This window comes from Scyliorhinus canicula, chromosome 11 (genome assembly GCF_902713615.1).
Source record: "Scyliorhinus canicula chromosome 11, sScyCan1.1, whole genome shotgun sequence".
Classification (NCBI taxonomy): domain Eukaryota; kingdom Metazoa; phylum Chordata; class Chondrichthyes; order Carcharhiniformes; family Scyliorhinidae; genus Scyliorhinus; species Scyliorhinus canicula.
In genome coordinates, this window is record NC_052156.1 from 142300179 (window position 1) to 142316844 (window position 16666).

Below are 16666 nucleotides of genomic sequence, written 5' to 3' on the forward strand. Positions count from 1 at the left end.
CTGCTTTGAGGCCTGCTCCAGCTATCCGCTTCGAGGCCTGCTCCAGCTATCCGCTTCGAGGCCTGCTCCAGCTATCCGCTTCGAGGCCTGCTCCAGCTATCCGCTTCGAGGCCTGCTCCAGCTATCCGCTTCGAGGCCTGCTCCAGCTATCCGCTTCGAGGCCTGCTCCAGCTATCCGCTTCGAGGCCCGCTCCAGCTATCCGCTTCGAGGCCTGCTCCAGCTATCCGCTTCGAGGCCTGCTTCAGCTATCCGTTTCGAGGCCTGCTCCAGCTATCCGTTTCGAGGCCCGCTCCAGCTATCCGCTGCGAGGCCTGCTTCAGCTATATACTTTGAGGCCCGCTCCAGCTATCCGCTTCGAGGCCTGCTCCAGCTATCCACTTCGAGGCCTGCTCCAGCTATCCACTTCGAGGCCTGCTTCAGCTCTCCACTTCGAGGCCTGCTCCAGCTATCCGTTTCGAGGCCCGCTCCAGCTATCCGCTTTGAGGCCTGCTCCAGCTCTCCGCTTCGAGGCCCGCTCCAGCGCCCACTCCGAAGCCTGCTCCAGCTATCCGCTTCGAGGCCCACTCCAGCGCCCACTCCGAAGCCTGCTCCTTCACCCATTCCGGTCGCCCACCCCCAACCCTCCCCTCCAGTGCCTGCTACAGGCCCCCCACCCTGGCTCCCTCTCCGGTCCCTCCCTCCACTCTGGCACCCATTCCGGGCTTCCCCATTGCGGCGCCCTCTCTGGCCCACCCTACTCTAGTTCTCTCCGCAGCCTCTCCAGCGCCCTATTCCAGCACCCTTTCCGCCACCCCCCCCCCCCCCCATCTCCAGTTCCCCCTCTGGCCTCCCTGCTCTGGCCCACTCACTTCGGCGCCATCACTGACCCCCCTCCATTTGTATCCGATTAGCCAGTTTTGTGCGCCAAAAGATGAAAGTGAATGTCGAACTGATTGAACCAAAGAATTCTTTTTTTAACTTTTCCAATATGAAAGAGAGCTTGACTTAGAACTAACTGTGTCAAACTTACTTTGTACCCCGGAGATCAAGGTCTGCTGTTATGGCCTGTCTCATGCCTGCTCCACTGAAATAGAGGGGCAAATCTTCCACCAGGACACCACAATCTGTACAAGCTTTTCCACCTTCCAGAGCAATCCATAAGTCTGATTTCATGGCATCTGTCTCAAAACGCTCCTTCAATGAAGTCTGTAATGCATTAGACAACCAATCATTAAATGGGTCAAAGGCAATGCACTTTTCCCATCTTCGACCTGGGCAAGTATCCAACTAAGTAGAAAAAAAGTTTACACTAGTTTGACTTCTCTTCCATTTTCCCTTTCTCGAGTTTCCTTGGGCCGTGAGGCACTGGGAGCTTAGAGAGGTGAATTCCCCTCAGGCCTCAGCCGATGCTACTCTATGACTGGCTGCTAGGAACTATGTGACAGGATTCAGTGTTAACTTCCCTCCTCTCTGTAAGTGTCCTGCCTCTGCTTATCATCTCCTCACAATCATATGGTTGAGATTGGTATTCTATTGGTATTCTAAAAGCCCCACTAAATGTATTTTTGGGACAAGTAAATATCAAATTCCAGGTAACAAACTGATTGTTTAGCAGTAATTGATGCATAATGACCACAAACTCCAAGCGCATTATACTGTCATCATAGATATCATGGTTTATACCCCTTGCCCCACTCGTGATTTGCTGGGTATATATAGTTCCTTGCAGATTGGCAGCACTCCAATATCTTTCCATTTTTCCTGGATGAGCTTTGACAGTGAGCCCCTGGCAGTACTTGCCTGCAAGCTCTATCCTGTTCTCACCCAATGTCCTACACCTTTCAACAAGAGGTTACTGATCAGTGACCAGGATTGGGAAGGTTAGCCCAGGGGTTACTGACGCTCACTTCAAATGCTGCCGTGATTGAGCTCAGCTATGCAGCAGAGAAGAAATGTCATCTTCTGGTCTGTACAGCTTAATATTACCAGCAGCCAATGGCTTTATCAATGAATTCATTAATCAAGTTATCTCAAAATATTTTTGGCAGATAATTACTAAATCTTTCACCTCATTGGGATCAAGGATTAACATCTAGAAAGAGACATAATTATTTGGGCAACACTGAGCATAGTTCACCAAAAAAGCAATTGTCCCACACATTCTTTTGCTAACAGCCGAGGAGTTTTGTATATTAAATTTATTGTGGCTCTGGATAATAAGAACCACACATAAGGAGCTGCATTTTTTACTCACGACCCCTAAAAAACGCAATATTTGTGAATTTTCCAATAAATATTCTGCCGGTCTTCAGATTTTAGGAAATAATCCAACAATACCTTCAGAGGTTGACTCAAGTAACAGTTTAAGCCAGTGAAACCGGGGTCACAGAAACACTGTTTGTTCAGGCAGTCTCCATGTCCTCCACAATTGTCTGGGCAAGCAGGCCCCACGTAGAAATTATCAATCGCCCATTGGATATCTGAGTACCTCTGATAGAATCGGAATCTCACAGGACTGGAATAAAATAGCACGTGTCGGTTTTAATTCACTTGGAATATGCACAAGAGTCTCCGCGCTCTCGGAATGACAATTTTGTGAAAATGCCACACGCAAACAAAGGCAGAATACAAATATATTGACCAAAGCATTTTTTAAATTTGCTTTTCCAGTCAAATTGATTGAGCTTGTCTGCCTGCATTCTTTCTCAGCTGCACAAATGCTGAGGCAGTTGGGGAAATTCAAACGTACATATTGGTGTTCAATCAAATGTAGAGTTAAAGGTACACTATGCACGTAAGCTGATTGGCCACTGTACCGCACAAAGGGATTTAAGACCAACTGTAGTCTTCAGGTATGTAGGGTTATTTGGACCTGGGCACGAGACATAATTCTGCCCCATTTTAAAGTCATACATGCAGCCTTTGTACTTGTATTTCCATAACAAATTTCTGTGTCCACATTTATTTATTTATTTTTTAAAATTTAGAGTGCCCAATTCATTTTTTCCAATTAAGGGGCAATTTAGCATGGCCTATCCACCTGGCCTGCACATTTTTGGGTTGTGGGGGTGAAACCCACGCAGACATGGGGAGAATGTGCAAACTCAACACAGACAGTGACCCAGAGCCGGCATCGAACCTGGGACCTCGGTGCCATGAACAGTGCTAACCCACTGCGCCACCCTGCTGCCCTGGGTCCACATTTATAATAAAAATTGCTTATGCAAACTTGTCATTCTGTGGTTACACCGTTTTGCCAAAGGTAGCATTACAACCCTTCCAGTGGGCTGGGGTGTTGGAGGATGTAATTACTAATTATAAATGTGGCCTTCGGAATGTATGATGGGAACATTTTGACAAAGGAAGTGCAGATAGATGGAAGGGTTTAAATTTGGTCTCCCTTGATGCTACACATAGGAGGGTCAAAATGATGTACAGCATTTAGGGCGAGCAAGGTCAAAGGTTACTTTTTTAAGCGGCAGATTACAGGACCCGGATTGGGTAGGGGGAGGGTGGGGAAGAGAAAAAGAGCGAGTGAAAGAGAGGGGGGAGGAAGCTGCGAGGAAGGAATGGGGAGTAGGGATTAGAGAAGGAAGAGGAAGATTGGGTCAATTAGATGACAAAGGTCAGAGACAAGAGAAACGGGTGGAGAGAGCTGTAATTCTGCCTCTTGACTCAGATTTTACCTGGGCTGGGGGTTGGGGAGCTGTGCTACCCTTCATTTAATCAGCTTGTCTTGTCATAAGGAGGACTCTGTAGGCAAGGATTTTAACTTCTAGTGGAGTGGGTTAGGAGACACAGGCTCTGGTGATCCCCAGGTGCCGACTGACATCTGAACCAGGTAGAGATTTTCTCTGCTCTCCGCCGAACTTGGAATTTCAGATTTGGTGGCGGATTGGCTACGGTGCGCAGATCGGATTTGGTGGCAGTGTTTAGGGGTGTGTGCTGAGAAGGTGGGTTGGGGAAATGTGGATTTTCAACCATCAAAGCTTAACTGAGAGGGAGCAGGGCGCATTGTGCTGTCAGGTCAGAATTTGAATATTTAATAAATAAAAGAGGACCCATTTGGGAAGACCTGTAACTCCACTTAATGGTACTCAATAAGGATTTAATATATCTTTGAAAACTCCAGATTTCCACCAAGTTCATTGTATGATCAAAACGTTTGGACGTAACTGAGGAGCATCCCTTTACTACGAAAGCTCTTTACTTACTTGCCCAGTAGATTTACTGGCAATGGATAAATGACTCTTTTCCATTCCGTGGCAGGGAAGAATACAGATGGCTGTGAGATATCACCAGAGCACTGTGGATCAGCTGGTAGACACTGTGGCACCAGGTAATGCCAGTTAACCCCAAAGTCTGTGGAATACTGAACATGAACCTGATTTTGAATGATCTTTTCTGTGGTTTTGCAGCCCACCGATATCTGAGAAAAAAAAAGGAATAAACGCCATTAGCAAGGATCATGACTTTTCCCACTTATTTCTAATTAAAATTACATTTAAATTAGTTTTTAAAGTGAAGAACTGATTTTGGAAAAGAGCCAGACCATTGCTGGACATTAATTAACTTGAGTCTGCAGCGACAACGTGTGTTGATGATTTAAGTTACAATTGCATCCCCCCCCCCCCCGAATCCAAAAGAGCCTCAGGGCTCCTCGGGCAAACCTGCCGTGGGCCACTCTCCTGCCATTGCATCTGCCCTGATTTAACTGTGGAAGAATCCTTTGAGGTCTGAGGCGTTCACACCAGCCATGCGTATGAGAGGAGTTCTGCTCTGGCCGCACTTGCTCAAGTATAAATCCAGCCCCAAGGAATTTCAGAACCGTTGAATGTTATGATGTAGGTTGACATGCAGCGTTACTCCTGGCTTTATAGCAGCCCCGGGGACCTTTCCTAGTGCCTGCTTGGTTCCTTCGCCATTGCCTCCCACCCCACTCCAGTACCTCTCTCAAGGCTGCTGCCAGTATCACAGTGGTCCAGAATTCATGTTTGCTTCACCGACGAGCTTCTTGGTGGCCGCAGCCTGATCATCTAATTTCAGAGAAGCCGGAGGCCCAATTTTGATGGGGTCTCAGGACCCCCTGTTCCAGCGAAGGGTTTATTTCCTCTACCCAAACTAGCGCCTTGCAATGTCTACCCCAATATTCTGAAATATATGTATTTAAGATGAAGTGTATGGCCAACAACAACAAAAGCATTTTGGTTTCTTTCACTTTAAGCCTTATTGCTGTCAGCAATTCCTCAGCGATGAGAAACTTCATTAAGTTGGTTGCATTGGAGTCAGAAGATTGTGTTCAAGCTGTAAATAAGGGACATTTCAGTGCAGTACTAGTGGAGTGCAGCAGTGTCAATGGGATCATTTTTCAGCGGAGATGTTAAACTGAGTGCCCAGCTCCAGCAATTCATCCCTTGTAAAAGATGCCATGCCATTCTTCAAAGTAGACTTGGGTGTTTCCCTAGTGTGTTGCCCAATATTTCTCCTTCAACAAGGGCCATTACAAACATGCACCTTATTCAGTATGCGGCAAGCGATTACTGCTTTGTTATCTAGACAACAGTGACTTAATTTCAAAAGTTGATTGAAACAGTTTGGGATGTCCTGAGGACGTGATTAGGTTCTACTTAAGGGCAAGCTTTCCTTCGTTCTATAACCTAAGGAAACAGATGTCAGATAATTTTTTAAAAAATGTATAAATGATTTTCAGCTGGGAACGTTTTGCATGGAGTTTGCACTTTGAAATACTCTAAAGTTACTGTTACTGAGAAGATTGTTTTAGGATCAAATTCCTGGTTGTTCCGAAGGTTGCTCTAAGCTGTTTCTATCGTGAGACTGTTTCTGACCTGCCGTCTGCTCCAATGTATACTTCAGCTTTTACAGAACACTTTAACACAAAGGAAAAGAAACCATTTAATATTTTTTTTTGATCTTGTAGCTACATTTCTCTAAACCCCAGAACTATTGCTATTTTTCAACAAACGAGGTTGGTTCTTTGTGATTACATCAGCCTTTTAGTTTATATGAACTGTAGCCTTTTCTGAAGGAGAAATTTAGCTATAAAACTACAAAGACCACTATTTCAGCAAAGGGAGCATTAATCTTTTGAAAATCAAGTTGAAAAACAAAACAACAAAGCGCTTGTCCCTTTTAAACCTAGTGCCGTCAGCACTGTTTCCAACTGTAAAGCACAAAATTGTCGCACATGATGTTATAACTAAATATCAAGATTAATTTTTTTTTAAAAATAATTTTTATTGAGAAATTTTGATTTTATACAACATTGACGCACCTTAGTAAAATACCGAAAATAACAATAATATTAACAATCATATACATTCGCCCCATCCCCATGAACAACCCAGCATTTTAACAACAACGCATATTAACACACTATAAAGTTACAGAATAAACACTACAATAATGCACCCCCCCCCACCCGGGTTGCTGCTGCTATTGACCCAGTTACCTATCTCTGAGCCAGGAAGTCCAAAAAAGGCTGCCATCGTTTATAGAACCCTTGTATTGATCCTCTCAGGGCAAATTTGACCATTTCCAATTTTATAAATCCCGCCATGTCACTGATCCAGGTCTCCACACTTGGGGGCCTTGCATCCTTCCATTGTAACAGAATCCTTCGATGGGCTACTAGGGACGCAAAGGCCAGGACACCGGCCTCTTTCGCCTCCTGCACTCCCGGCTCTACCGCAACTCCAAAAATCGCGAGTCCCCACCCTGGTTTGACCCTGGATCCAACCACCCTCGACACCGTCCCCGCCACCCCCTTCCAGAATTCTTCCAGTGCTGGGCATGCCCAGAACATATGGGCGTGGTTCGCTGGACTCCCCGAACATCTGGTGCACCTGTCCTCACCCCCGAAGAACCTACTCATCCTAGTCCCGGACATGTGGGCCCGGTGCAGCACCTTAAATTGGATGAGACTAAGCCTCGCACATGAGGAGGAAGAGTTGACTCTCTCCAAGGCATCCGCCCAAGTCCCGTCCTCTATCTGCTCCCCGAGTTCCTCCTCCCATTTAGCCTTCAGCTCCTCCACTGACGACTCCTCCACCTCCTGCATTACCTTATAGATGTCAGACACCTTCCCCTCTCCTACCCACACCCCCGAAAGCACTCTGTCCATCGCCCCCTGCGAGGGCAGCAAAGGGAATCCCTCTACCTGTCGCCTAGCAAACGCCTTTACCTGCAGGTATCTGAACATGTTCCCCTGGGGAAGGCCAAATTTATCTTCCAGTTCCCCCAGGCCCGCAAACCTCCCGCCAATAAACAGGTCCCTCAATTTGCTGATGCCCGCCCTTTGCCACCCCCTGAATCCCCCATCCGTGTTCCCCGGGATGAACCGAAATAGCAAGATTAATTTGTGTGAGTGTCAGGATGGCCAGCCTGTTAACAATTCAGCTATTTCAATAGGGTCATGGAATTAAATCTGAATTTCTGAATTAAAGAGCTGATAGCAGTATATACAGATTTGTCAACCTCGGAATAAGAAATGCAAGTTAACAGTAGTCAGTAGGAGTTAGGTTAACAGTAGGAGACCGTCACTTGGTGAAGGGTTCACCTAAAATCTTAACCTGTTTCCTGTCAGACACTGGCTAATTAGTCTGAAGGAGGATTGCAAACATCCCTATGTGCTAACAATTCAACTGTCCCTTAGCATCATGCTGAAGTATCAGACTAGCTCAAATTGGATCAGTTGACGAACACAGCTTTACAAATCAGCCAGTCCTTCAAATTTAGTTGGACATCTGAACACCTTCATAAGTCTTTGTTCTTCTACTCCTTTTAAAGTTTTGGCATTTAACACACATGCATTTCTTCCTATGCATTAAATACACCACACTGAAATATTACACTTTTTTATTTATTTAATAAGATGGAATGAAAGGCTTTACTTTGAACTGCACAATCCAGGCCTCGCTGGGTGTAAGATCATGTGTTGTTGCATCAACCTCTCGACCATCATGGCTGCCACAGAGCATCACTCCATCAGGCGAGTCACAGAATCTTTCCACAGAGCACTCATCATGAAACATCCAGTACTTGTTCAGTTTATAAGCTGCACCACAGTTTCCAAAACAAAAGCACATTTTAGCGAAACATCACGAGCTGCGCACACCAAACATGTTACACAGCAATCCACCCTGATAATCTCCCAGTAAATAAATGAATGAATTAATACATCTATACATCTCAAATAACAATGGGATAGTTTTTCTATACCTGTGCATCTCTAGATTCTTACAATAAGACTATAAAGGTGCAAGGACAGAAGTAGGCCATTCAACCCATCGAATCTGCTCTGCCATTCAATGAGATCATGGCTAATCTTTTTTTTAATATTTAGATTACCCAATAATTTTTTCCAATTAAGGGGCAATTTAGCATGGCCAATCCACCTACTCTGCACATTTTTGGGTTGTGGAGGCGAAACCCACGCAGACACGGGGAGAATGTGCAAACTCCACACGGACAGTGACCCAGAGCCGGGATCGAACCTGGGACCTCAGCGCCATGAGGCGGTTGTGCTAACCACTAGGCCACCGTGCTGCCCAGATCATGGCTAATCTGATATGATAGTCCTCAACTGCACTTTCCCGTCTCATCCCCATAACCCTTGATTCCCTGACTGATTAACAATCTATCTATCTCAATCTTGAACATACTTAACGATCCAACTTCTACAGCTCCCTGCAGTAAAGAATTCCACAGATTCACTACCCTCTGATGGAAGAAATTCCTCCTCACCTTTGCCTCAAAAGGGTGACCCCTTACTCTGAGATTATGCCCTCTGGTCCTAGACTCTCCAGCAAGGGGAAACAACCTCTCAGCATCTACCCCATCAACCCCCCCCCCCCCCCCCCTGAAAATCCTATATGTTTCAATAAGGTTGCCTCTCATTCTTCAAAATTCCAATGAGTACAGGTCCAACTTATTCAATCTCTCCTCTTAAGAAAATCTTCCATAACCGAGAAACTTCTCTGAACTGACTCCAATGCTAATATATTTTTCCTTAGAGAAGGGGACGAAAGCTGTTCACAGTATTCCAGGTGTGGTCTAACTAGTGTTTTGCACAGTTTTAGCAAGACTTCCCTATTTTTATACTCCAACCCCTTTGAAATGAAGGCCATCATTCCACGTTCCTTTCCTATTAACTGCTGAACTTGCATGCTAGCTTTTATTGATAAGTGCAGAAGGGCCCCCAAAGCCCTCTGTACTGCAACTTTCTGCAGGCTTTCTTCAATTAAATAATATTCAGCTCCTTAATGCTTCCTTCCAAAGTGCAAAACTTCACATTTTCCTACATTATATTTCATTTGTCAAGGTTTTGCCCATTCTAACAATTAAATCTCTTCTTACCCACCAGTGAGAGAATGTTAATTATGTCATTTAGAATCTTGGTTTAGTTGGATTCGAAATACCTTTTCAGTGTGATAGTAAAGATAAAACATTACCTCGTAGCTGAGATCACTAATTATTTGACTGTAAGCCAATATTGATATTGAATCTCATGACTGGAATTTAAAGCTTGTGTCAGGAATAGGTCTGTCATAAGCATTTTGTAAGAGTGGGATAGGCCTGCAACTGGAGGTTTGTGTCAGGGTATCAAGCTAGCTGTCACTAGAACTTTGTGTGTGGGTCCCAGGACTTGTAATTCAGAGCTTTTGAGTGGGTCATGGAAGTTTGTGTGTGGATCACAGGAGTGGAATCAAGAGTTTGTGTCTGCGTCACTGGGCTGTAACTGGAAGCTTGTGGATCTTCTGGTGCCAACCAGAGAGCAGGCTGCGTTATTGAGTATTGTGCAATGTGAGAGGGGTAATTATTGTGAAGGCATCCCTCGGTAGTAAGAATCATAACATGACTGAATTTTACGTTCAGTTCGAGAGAGAGAAGAGTGGTTCCAAGACTAGTATTTTAAACTTGAACAAGAGCAATTAAGGGGGTATTAAAGCAGAATGAGCTAAAGTGAACTGGCAATTTAGTTTAAGGGACAGGTCAATGGAGATGCAGTGGCAGACATTTAAGGGGATATTTCAGAATACTTTTCAACGAGAAAGAAAATGTCCAAGGAGGGGACCCAACATCTGTGGTTAACTAAAAAAGAATTAAAGGTAGTATCAAACTTAAGGGGCTGGATTCTTTGCTGGTGGTATTCTCCATTGCACCGGTAGTATATCCATGCACCGGGATTTCCTGAAGGTATGGGCTGCCCACAATGGGAAACCCAATTGGCTGGCTGGTGGGACATAGAATCCCGCTGCCGGCGGGACATATTTAATCAATTTATTGGAGTTCTTCGAAGAAGTAACATATGTGGTGGATAAAGGGGAGCTGGTGGATGTACTGTATTTAGATTTGCAGAAGGCATTTGATAAGGCGCCACATCAAAGGCTTTTGCGGGGAAAAAAAGCTTATGGTGTAGGGCAGCGTTCCCCAAACTGGTGTCCACGGAACCCAGGGAGTCTGCAGATGCCTCCCAGGGAGAGCAAATTTGAAAGATGCTGCAGAGCTTCTGATCCATTCAGTACTTTTTACATTGCCCACTCTTAAAGTGGGAACTATTTCCAGGGGTTAATGTTAAGGGGCAATAGGGAGGCAAGGTGGCGCAGTGGTTAGCACTGCTGTCTCACGGCGCCAAGGTCCCAGGTTCGATCCCGGCTCCGGGTCACTGTCCGTGTGGAGTTTGCACATTTTCCCCCTGTCTGCATGGGTCTCACCCCCACAACCCAAAAATGTGCAGGGTAGGTGGATTGGCCATGCTAAATTGCCCCTTAATTTAAAAAAAAAGATTTAGAGTACCAATTCATTTTTTTCCAATTAAGGGGCAATTTAGCATGGCCAATCCACCTATCCTGCACATCTTTTAGGTTGTGGGGGCAAAACCCACGCAAGCATGAATTCCAAAGATCTAGGGCGGGATTCTCCGGTCACCGACGCCTAAATCACGTTCAGCGATCGGCCGGAGAATCCCCGTTTGCACTGTAATTGGGGCAGTCGCCGCTTTTGTGATGCGGCGCCCCCTCACAAACGGCATACTCAAAGAGTACGCTTCATGCCGTCGGGATGGCCTCAGGACGTCACCTGAGGCCCTCCCCCATTGCTCCGCCCCCGATGGGTCGAGTTCCCGACGGCGTGGAACACTTCTCCCTTTTTATTCTGTAAACCCAGCCTGACGGCTGCGGACTGAGTCCTGCGTCTCCACAGTCGGGGGGAGGGGGGGGGAGCTGCTCCGCAAGCAGGGGGGTTTTTGGTGGGGGCTGGGAACACTGGTGGGGTGGTAGTCCGGGGGTTGCAATGGGGGTTACTGGGAGACAGTATGTGGAAGGCCAGGTCTGCGTGTGGCCGGCGCCATGTTGCACAGCGTGGCTGCTGCAGGCCGCCACCATGTACATGCGCGACCACAGACCTGGCAATTCTTTGGCCTTATCCGCGGGTAAAGCTGGGGGCTTTACGCTGTGTGCCCGGTAGCCCCCCCCCCCCCACAGTTGGAGGATCGGTGCAGTTTTTGCGCTGTTTTGTCTGGTGTGAAACGCCCGTGTTCCCACGCCGGCGTCGGCACTTAGTCTTCAAATTGGAGAATCCAGCCCCTAGTGTGTAGATACAGCAAGTAGTTAGGAAAGCTAATAGAAAGTTATTGTTTATTATGAGGGAAATCGAATACAAAAACAGGGAAATTATGGTTCAGTTATACAGGTGCATTGGTGGAACCGCATCTGGACTACTGTGTACAGTATTTAAGGAAAGATGTAAATTTATTGAGGGCAATTCAGAGAAGGTTTACGAAACTAATACCAGGGAAGAATGGGTTGACTTATGAGGAAAGGCTGGACAGACTCAGCTTGTATCTGCTGGAGTTGAGAAGAGTGAAGGTGCAACTTGATTGAAACATATATGATAAGAGGGTTCTTGACATGGTCAATGTGGAGAGGGTGTTTCCTCTTGTGGAAGAATCTAGTACTAGGAGTCACTGTTTAAAAATAAGCAGTTGCACATATAGGACAGAGGTGAGGAGAATTTATTTTTCTCAGAGGGTTGTGATTCTTTGGAATCATCTTCCTCAAAAGGTGGTAGAAGCAAAGTTTATGAATATTTTTAAGGCAGAGGTAGACGGATTATTGATAAGCAAGGGAGTGAAACATTATTGGGAGTAGGTGGGAATGTGGAGTTGAGGTTTAAATCGGATCAGCCTTGATCTTACTAAATGGTGGAGCAGGCTCGAAGAGCCAGGTGGCCTATTCCTGCTCCTAATTTATATGTCCTTATGTGTCGGGGTCACAGGACTGTATTTGGGATACATTGGCGGTCTTGTGCAATGTATAGTGTCCCTGTCTCTGAGCCAGAAGCTCCAGGCTTGAGTCCCAATGCTGAGCTTGATGGCCAAAGAAGGTGTGTTGATAGTGCAGCCAAATTGGTTGAGTGACGACCTGCAAATCCTTCCACCACACACCAATGGCTGGTAGCAAGAGTGGGGGAGACTTTGGGCCAGCCATGTGATGGAATGAAAGTCAGAGCCTCTACCATCAGTATCCGACGACAGGCATGTTGCCATGGCAACCCGGACTTCCTGAGTGAACTGCAACACCAAACCACATCTGGATCACAGGACTGTAATTAGAAGCTTATATCTGGGTCCCAGGATTGTAATTAGGAGATTGTGTCTGGTTCACAGCACTATAATTAGCTTGAACCTTTGAGACTATAACAGGAAACATGTACAATTGGTTCTGAGCTTTGGAAAAAAAAGGCTGTTTTCTCGTTTTTCTCGATAGGAATCACGGCTTGACTAAGTTTGTGTTATGGAGTTAGAGGGAGAGTGTAATGGGTAATAATGGTAGTTGTCATGTTGTAGTCTCATTGTAGTTTTAACATATAAAACCATGATTGATATTATAGGTCACTGAGGACAGGCAACCTAAAGTCAGCATTTTTGGTTCTAGTAGAATATGATCACATTGATTTAGGACCACAAACTGGCCTGTCGTCCCAAACCTTCAGGAAGTCATATGTGAAGCTTTCCAATTAAACACTGGTCTCTAAGAGCATCTTTATGACGACTGATGACTGGAATGTCACTTACCTGTGGGTCTTTCTTCAAATAGGTCAAAGATGATCCTGCCAACAGGTCCACTGTCAGCAGGACTCCGGTCATGTTGTGGAACAGGAGAACTGCTGAATGTATCCAGCATGAAGGTTCTCTCACCGGCTGTCCCAGATATCAATACATTGTCAATAGCCCAGTCACTCTGCTCATGTCCATCATGGGTAGGCTGCCACCAACGGAAACGAGTGCCAACTACTTTGGCATCGGGTGGTAGAAGAATGCTCACGAAGCTACAAACAAACCACAAGTAGGTTAAAAATAAGCAGTTCACGATTCTCCTGAGTTTCTTCTTCATATTTCAGTGTCTCCCCATTTTTATCCCGAGGTCCTTCTTTAAGAGGCTGAATATAATTATCCTGGGATTTGTCTGGGCGGGCAAGTCCCCGCGGGTGAGGAAGGTGATGCTCGAAAGGAACAGAGGGAAAGGGGGGGCTGGCGTTGCCGAACTTCAGCAACTACTACTGGGCGGCCAACATAACAATGATAAGGAAATAGATGGTGGGTACGGGGTGGGTTTGAAAGCGGATGGAGGCTACTTCGTGCAGGGGCACCAGTTTGGCAGCCCTGGTTATGGCGCCTCTGCCGCTCCCGCCGACGCCGTACTCCACCAGCCCTATAGTGGTGGCGGTTCTTGGGATCTGGGGCCAGTGGAGGAGGCATATAAGGGAAGTGAGAGCATTGGTGTGGATCCCAATCTGCGGCAATCACCGATTTGCCCCGGGGAACATGGACAGTGGGTAATGACTGTGGCGGAGGGCAGGGATTGCGAGGATCTGTTCTTGGAAGGGAGCTTCCTGAGCATGAGGGCATTGGAGGAGAAGTTTGGGCTGGCGGGAGAGAATGACTTTAGATACTTACAGGTGTGGGATTTTGTGCGCAGACTGGTGCCGTTCTTAATACGCCTCCCGCCAAAGGGGAGGCAGGAAAGGGTAGTATTGAGGGGAGAGGTAGGTGAAGGGTAGAGTCTCAAATATTTACAAAGAATAGTTAAAAAGTCTTAATATTAATTGGATATTTCTATTGCAGGCATTGTGAAAAGAGTAACAACAAGAAAAAAACCTTTAAACATGAACAAAGGTTAATTTAATCTTCATTACTCTCTCTGCAACACTAAACTTGGAGAATAAATCAGTGATATAGGCCCAAACCAACACTTCCTCCAGGGAGTCTCAATAAAGTGCCTTTGGTGTCAGACGAGGCCCCGTTTCTAAATTCTGGCTGCATTTACACTGCTTGTGTAACCCAGCATTTAAAAGTGTACATGCCGTCTCTGCCCTAGCCGTTACTTTACAAACACCCAGCAAATGATTAGCCATGAAGGAAGTTATTGAGTCACTTACGAAGGTTTATTGTACTGATCAAAGAAGATCTCCATCAAGATGTTCCATGTGATGCCTCCATTGACAGAATAGTCCAGGAAGACTCCCTGATTACGGTTGTTAGGAGGAACAAGGCAGCCGTACATGAAGTAGAATTGGATAAACTCAGCATCCACAAGGTCCAAATCCACTGTCACCAATTGCCGACTGCAACCCTAAGACAAAGGAATGATTGAGTCAGAAGCAGATTTTGCTGATCTTTCAGGATTGTTGGATGCTGATTTGTCTCGGCATCATGAACGTTCAAAACCTAATGGAAAGCAAATGACTGTGTTATTTGGTAGGACAGCCTGGAAACAAGGATTCACTTTCCAGCACTCTCATCCTTTGAGAACGTACGATCATTTTTAGTCTTTAGGTTCTCTGTTCTGGAATATATATTAGGCAGTGGCTCATAGTGTCGAACTGGATTGGGTTTCTGTTTGAAATGTCAGTCTTTCAAGACTTTTGTCGTGTAACGCTACCGCATTGGGGAAACCAGGCCCTTTGATGGAGTTTGTACGAAGCATTTGATATTAGAACTGGGCTCTGATCAAAGTGCTGAACTTTATTTCAACTTTTGCTTTTCTTTCTAAGAAAAAGTTTCAATCCTCTAGAAAAGCCGAAGGTCACCTCAGGAAGCAGACAAACTGATCATTCTCATCTTTGTCAATGACATGAATGAGCTGTGTAACGGCCATTGCCGAAGGGCTGTCAAAATGGTGTTGGTTCAATTCCAATAGGTACAATACAAAGACAACAAAAACTAAATTACAAGCCGACCATCTGTGTTTTATTGTCAGGGAGAGATCATTCTTTAACTGGTGCACTGGAAGGTGTGTAAAGTACGTGTGCATATTACACGGCACTAACAGTATCTTGCACTGTGTAAATCAGTGGGAATTAGAATGGGGCAAATTACTCATTTATGTGAGCTGAATTCCAAACTGCATGCAGTCTTGGGTCAGAATCATATCTGCTGCGAGATACAATTTTCCCAATAATCCACAACATTTTGATTCATTTTATAGATCATAGAATTTACAGAGCAGAAGGAGTCTGCCCCAGCTCTTGGAAAGAGCACCCAAGCCCACACCTCCACCCTATCCCCATAACCTAGTAACTCCACCCAATACGAAGGGCAATTTTGGACACCAAGGGCAATTGAGCATGGCCAATCCACCTAACCGGCACACCTTTGGATTGTGGGAGGAAACCGGAGCACCTGGAGGAAATTCACGCACACATGGGGAGAACGTGCAGACTCCGCACAGACAGTGACCCAAGCTGGTAATCGAACCTGGGACTCTGGAGCAGTGAAGCAATGTGCTAACCACTATGCTACCGTACTGCCCCTCTATTCCTGATCAGTTGCTCATTTAGGCCTCTTACACTGCTACACAGACAAGCTCAGGACAGCATTAAATTACAATTTGACAAAGCAGAGGAAAGCCAAACACCAGGAAATTCGTCACAGACTCTCAGCCAACGCAGGAAAACACTTGGCGCTCGTTCCTTCTGCTTTCTGTGCGGTACAGGATTGCTCAGATATTAGTGTCTGATTCAAATGATCCTGCTACAAAGGAAGACTTTTAGAAAGGTCAATAAAGTCACTCCTTTACATTTCATTCACCTCAGGCTCTTTCATAAAACATCCTGAAGAGCACAACACTTGAGTTAGTAAGTGTTTAGTGCTACTCTGGCACAAATATTAATTCTCAAATGACTGAGTTGTGAGTAAAGGCTGGAAGGTAAATCAATTTGTGGGCGAGGAGTGATGAGGAACTCTTACAATCTTTTATCAATCTCTTACATCGAATTGGTGATGTGCTGAGGAGAGGTCTGTGTGTCACGAACAGAGATGAACTAGGAAATCAATTCATCTTCTGACCGTCTGACCCCCTGCACAGCCAAGAGGATATTTACACCAAGCATGACCTAAATTTGACCCCATATTTAAAGGTGCTCTTTTGCCAGGAAGTGTCACTGGATCGTGAAGAAACATGGGAACTTTTCTGATTTTTTTGCCACTCTCTTCCCAGTGGGGGCAACACGGTAGCACACTGTGCTTCATAGCGCCAGGTTCCCAGGTTCGATTCCTGGCTTGGGTCACAGTCTGTGCGGAGTCTGCACGTTCTCCCCATGTCTGCGTGCGATTCCTCTGGGTGCTCCGGTTACCTCCCACAAGTCCCGAAAGACGTGCTGTTAGGT

General features: G+C 45.8%; 1 protein-coding gene across 1 annotated transcript in view; it reads right to left on the reverse strand.

Annotated features, from left to right (window-relative positions):
- The window catches only part of LOC119973445 (reelin-like), a 415628-nt gene that overhangs the window by 24842 nt on the left and 374120 nt on the right, over positions 1-16666 (reverse strand). The window contains 6 exon segments of the mRNA XM_038811578.1: positions 1011-1186; positions 2318-2495; positions 4195-4409; positions 7891-8054; positions 13074-13327; positions 14438-14631. Coding sequence (XP_038667506.1) covers positions 1011-1186; positions 2318-2495; positions 4195-4409; positions 7891-8054; positions 13074-13327; positions 14438-14631 — 1181 coding nt within the window.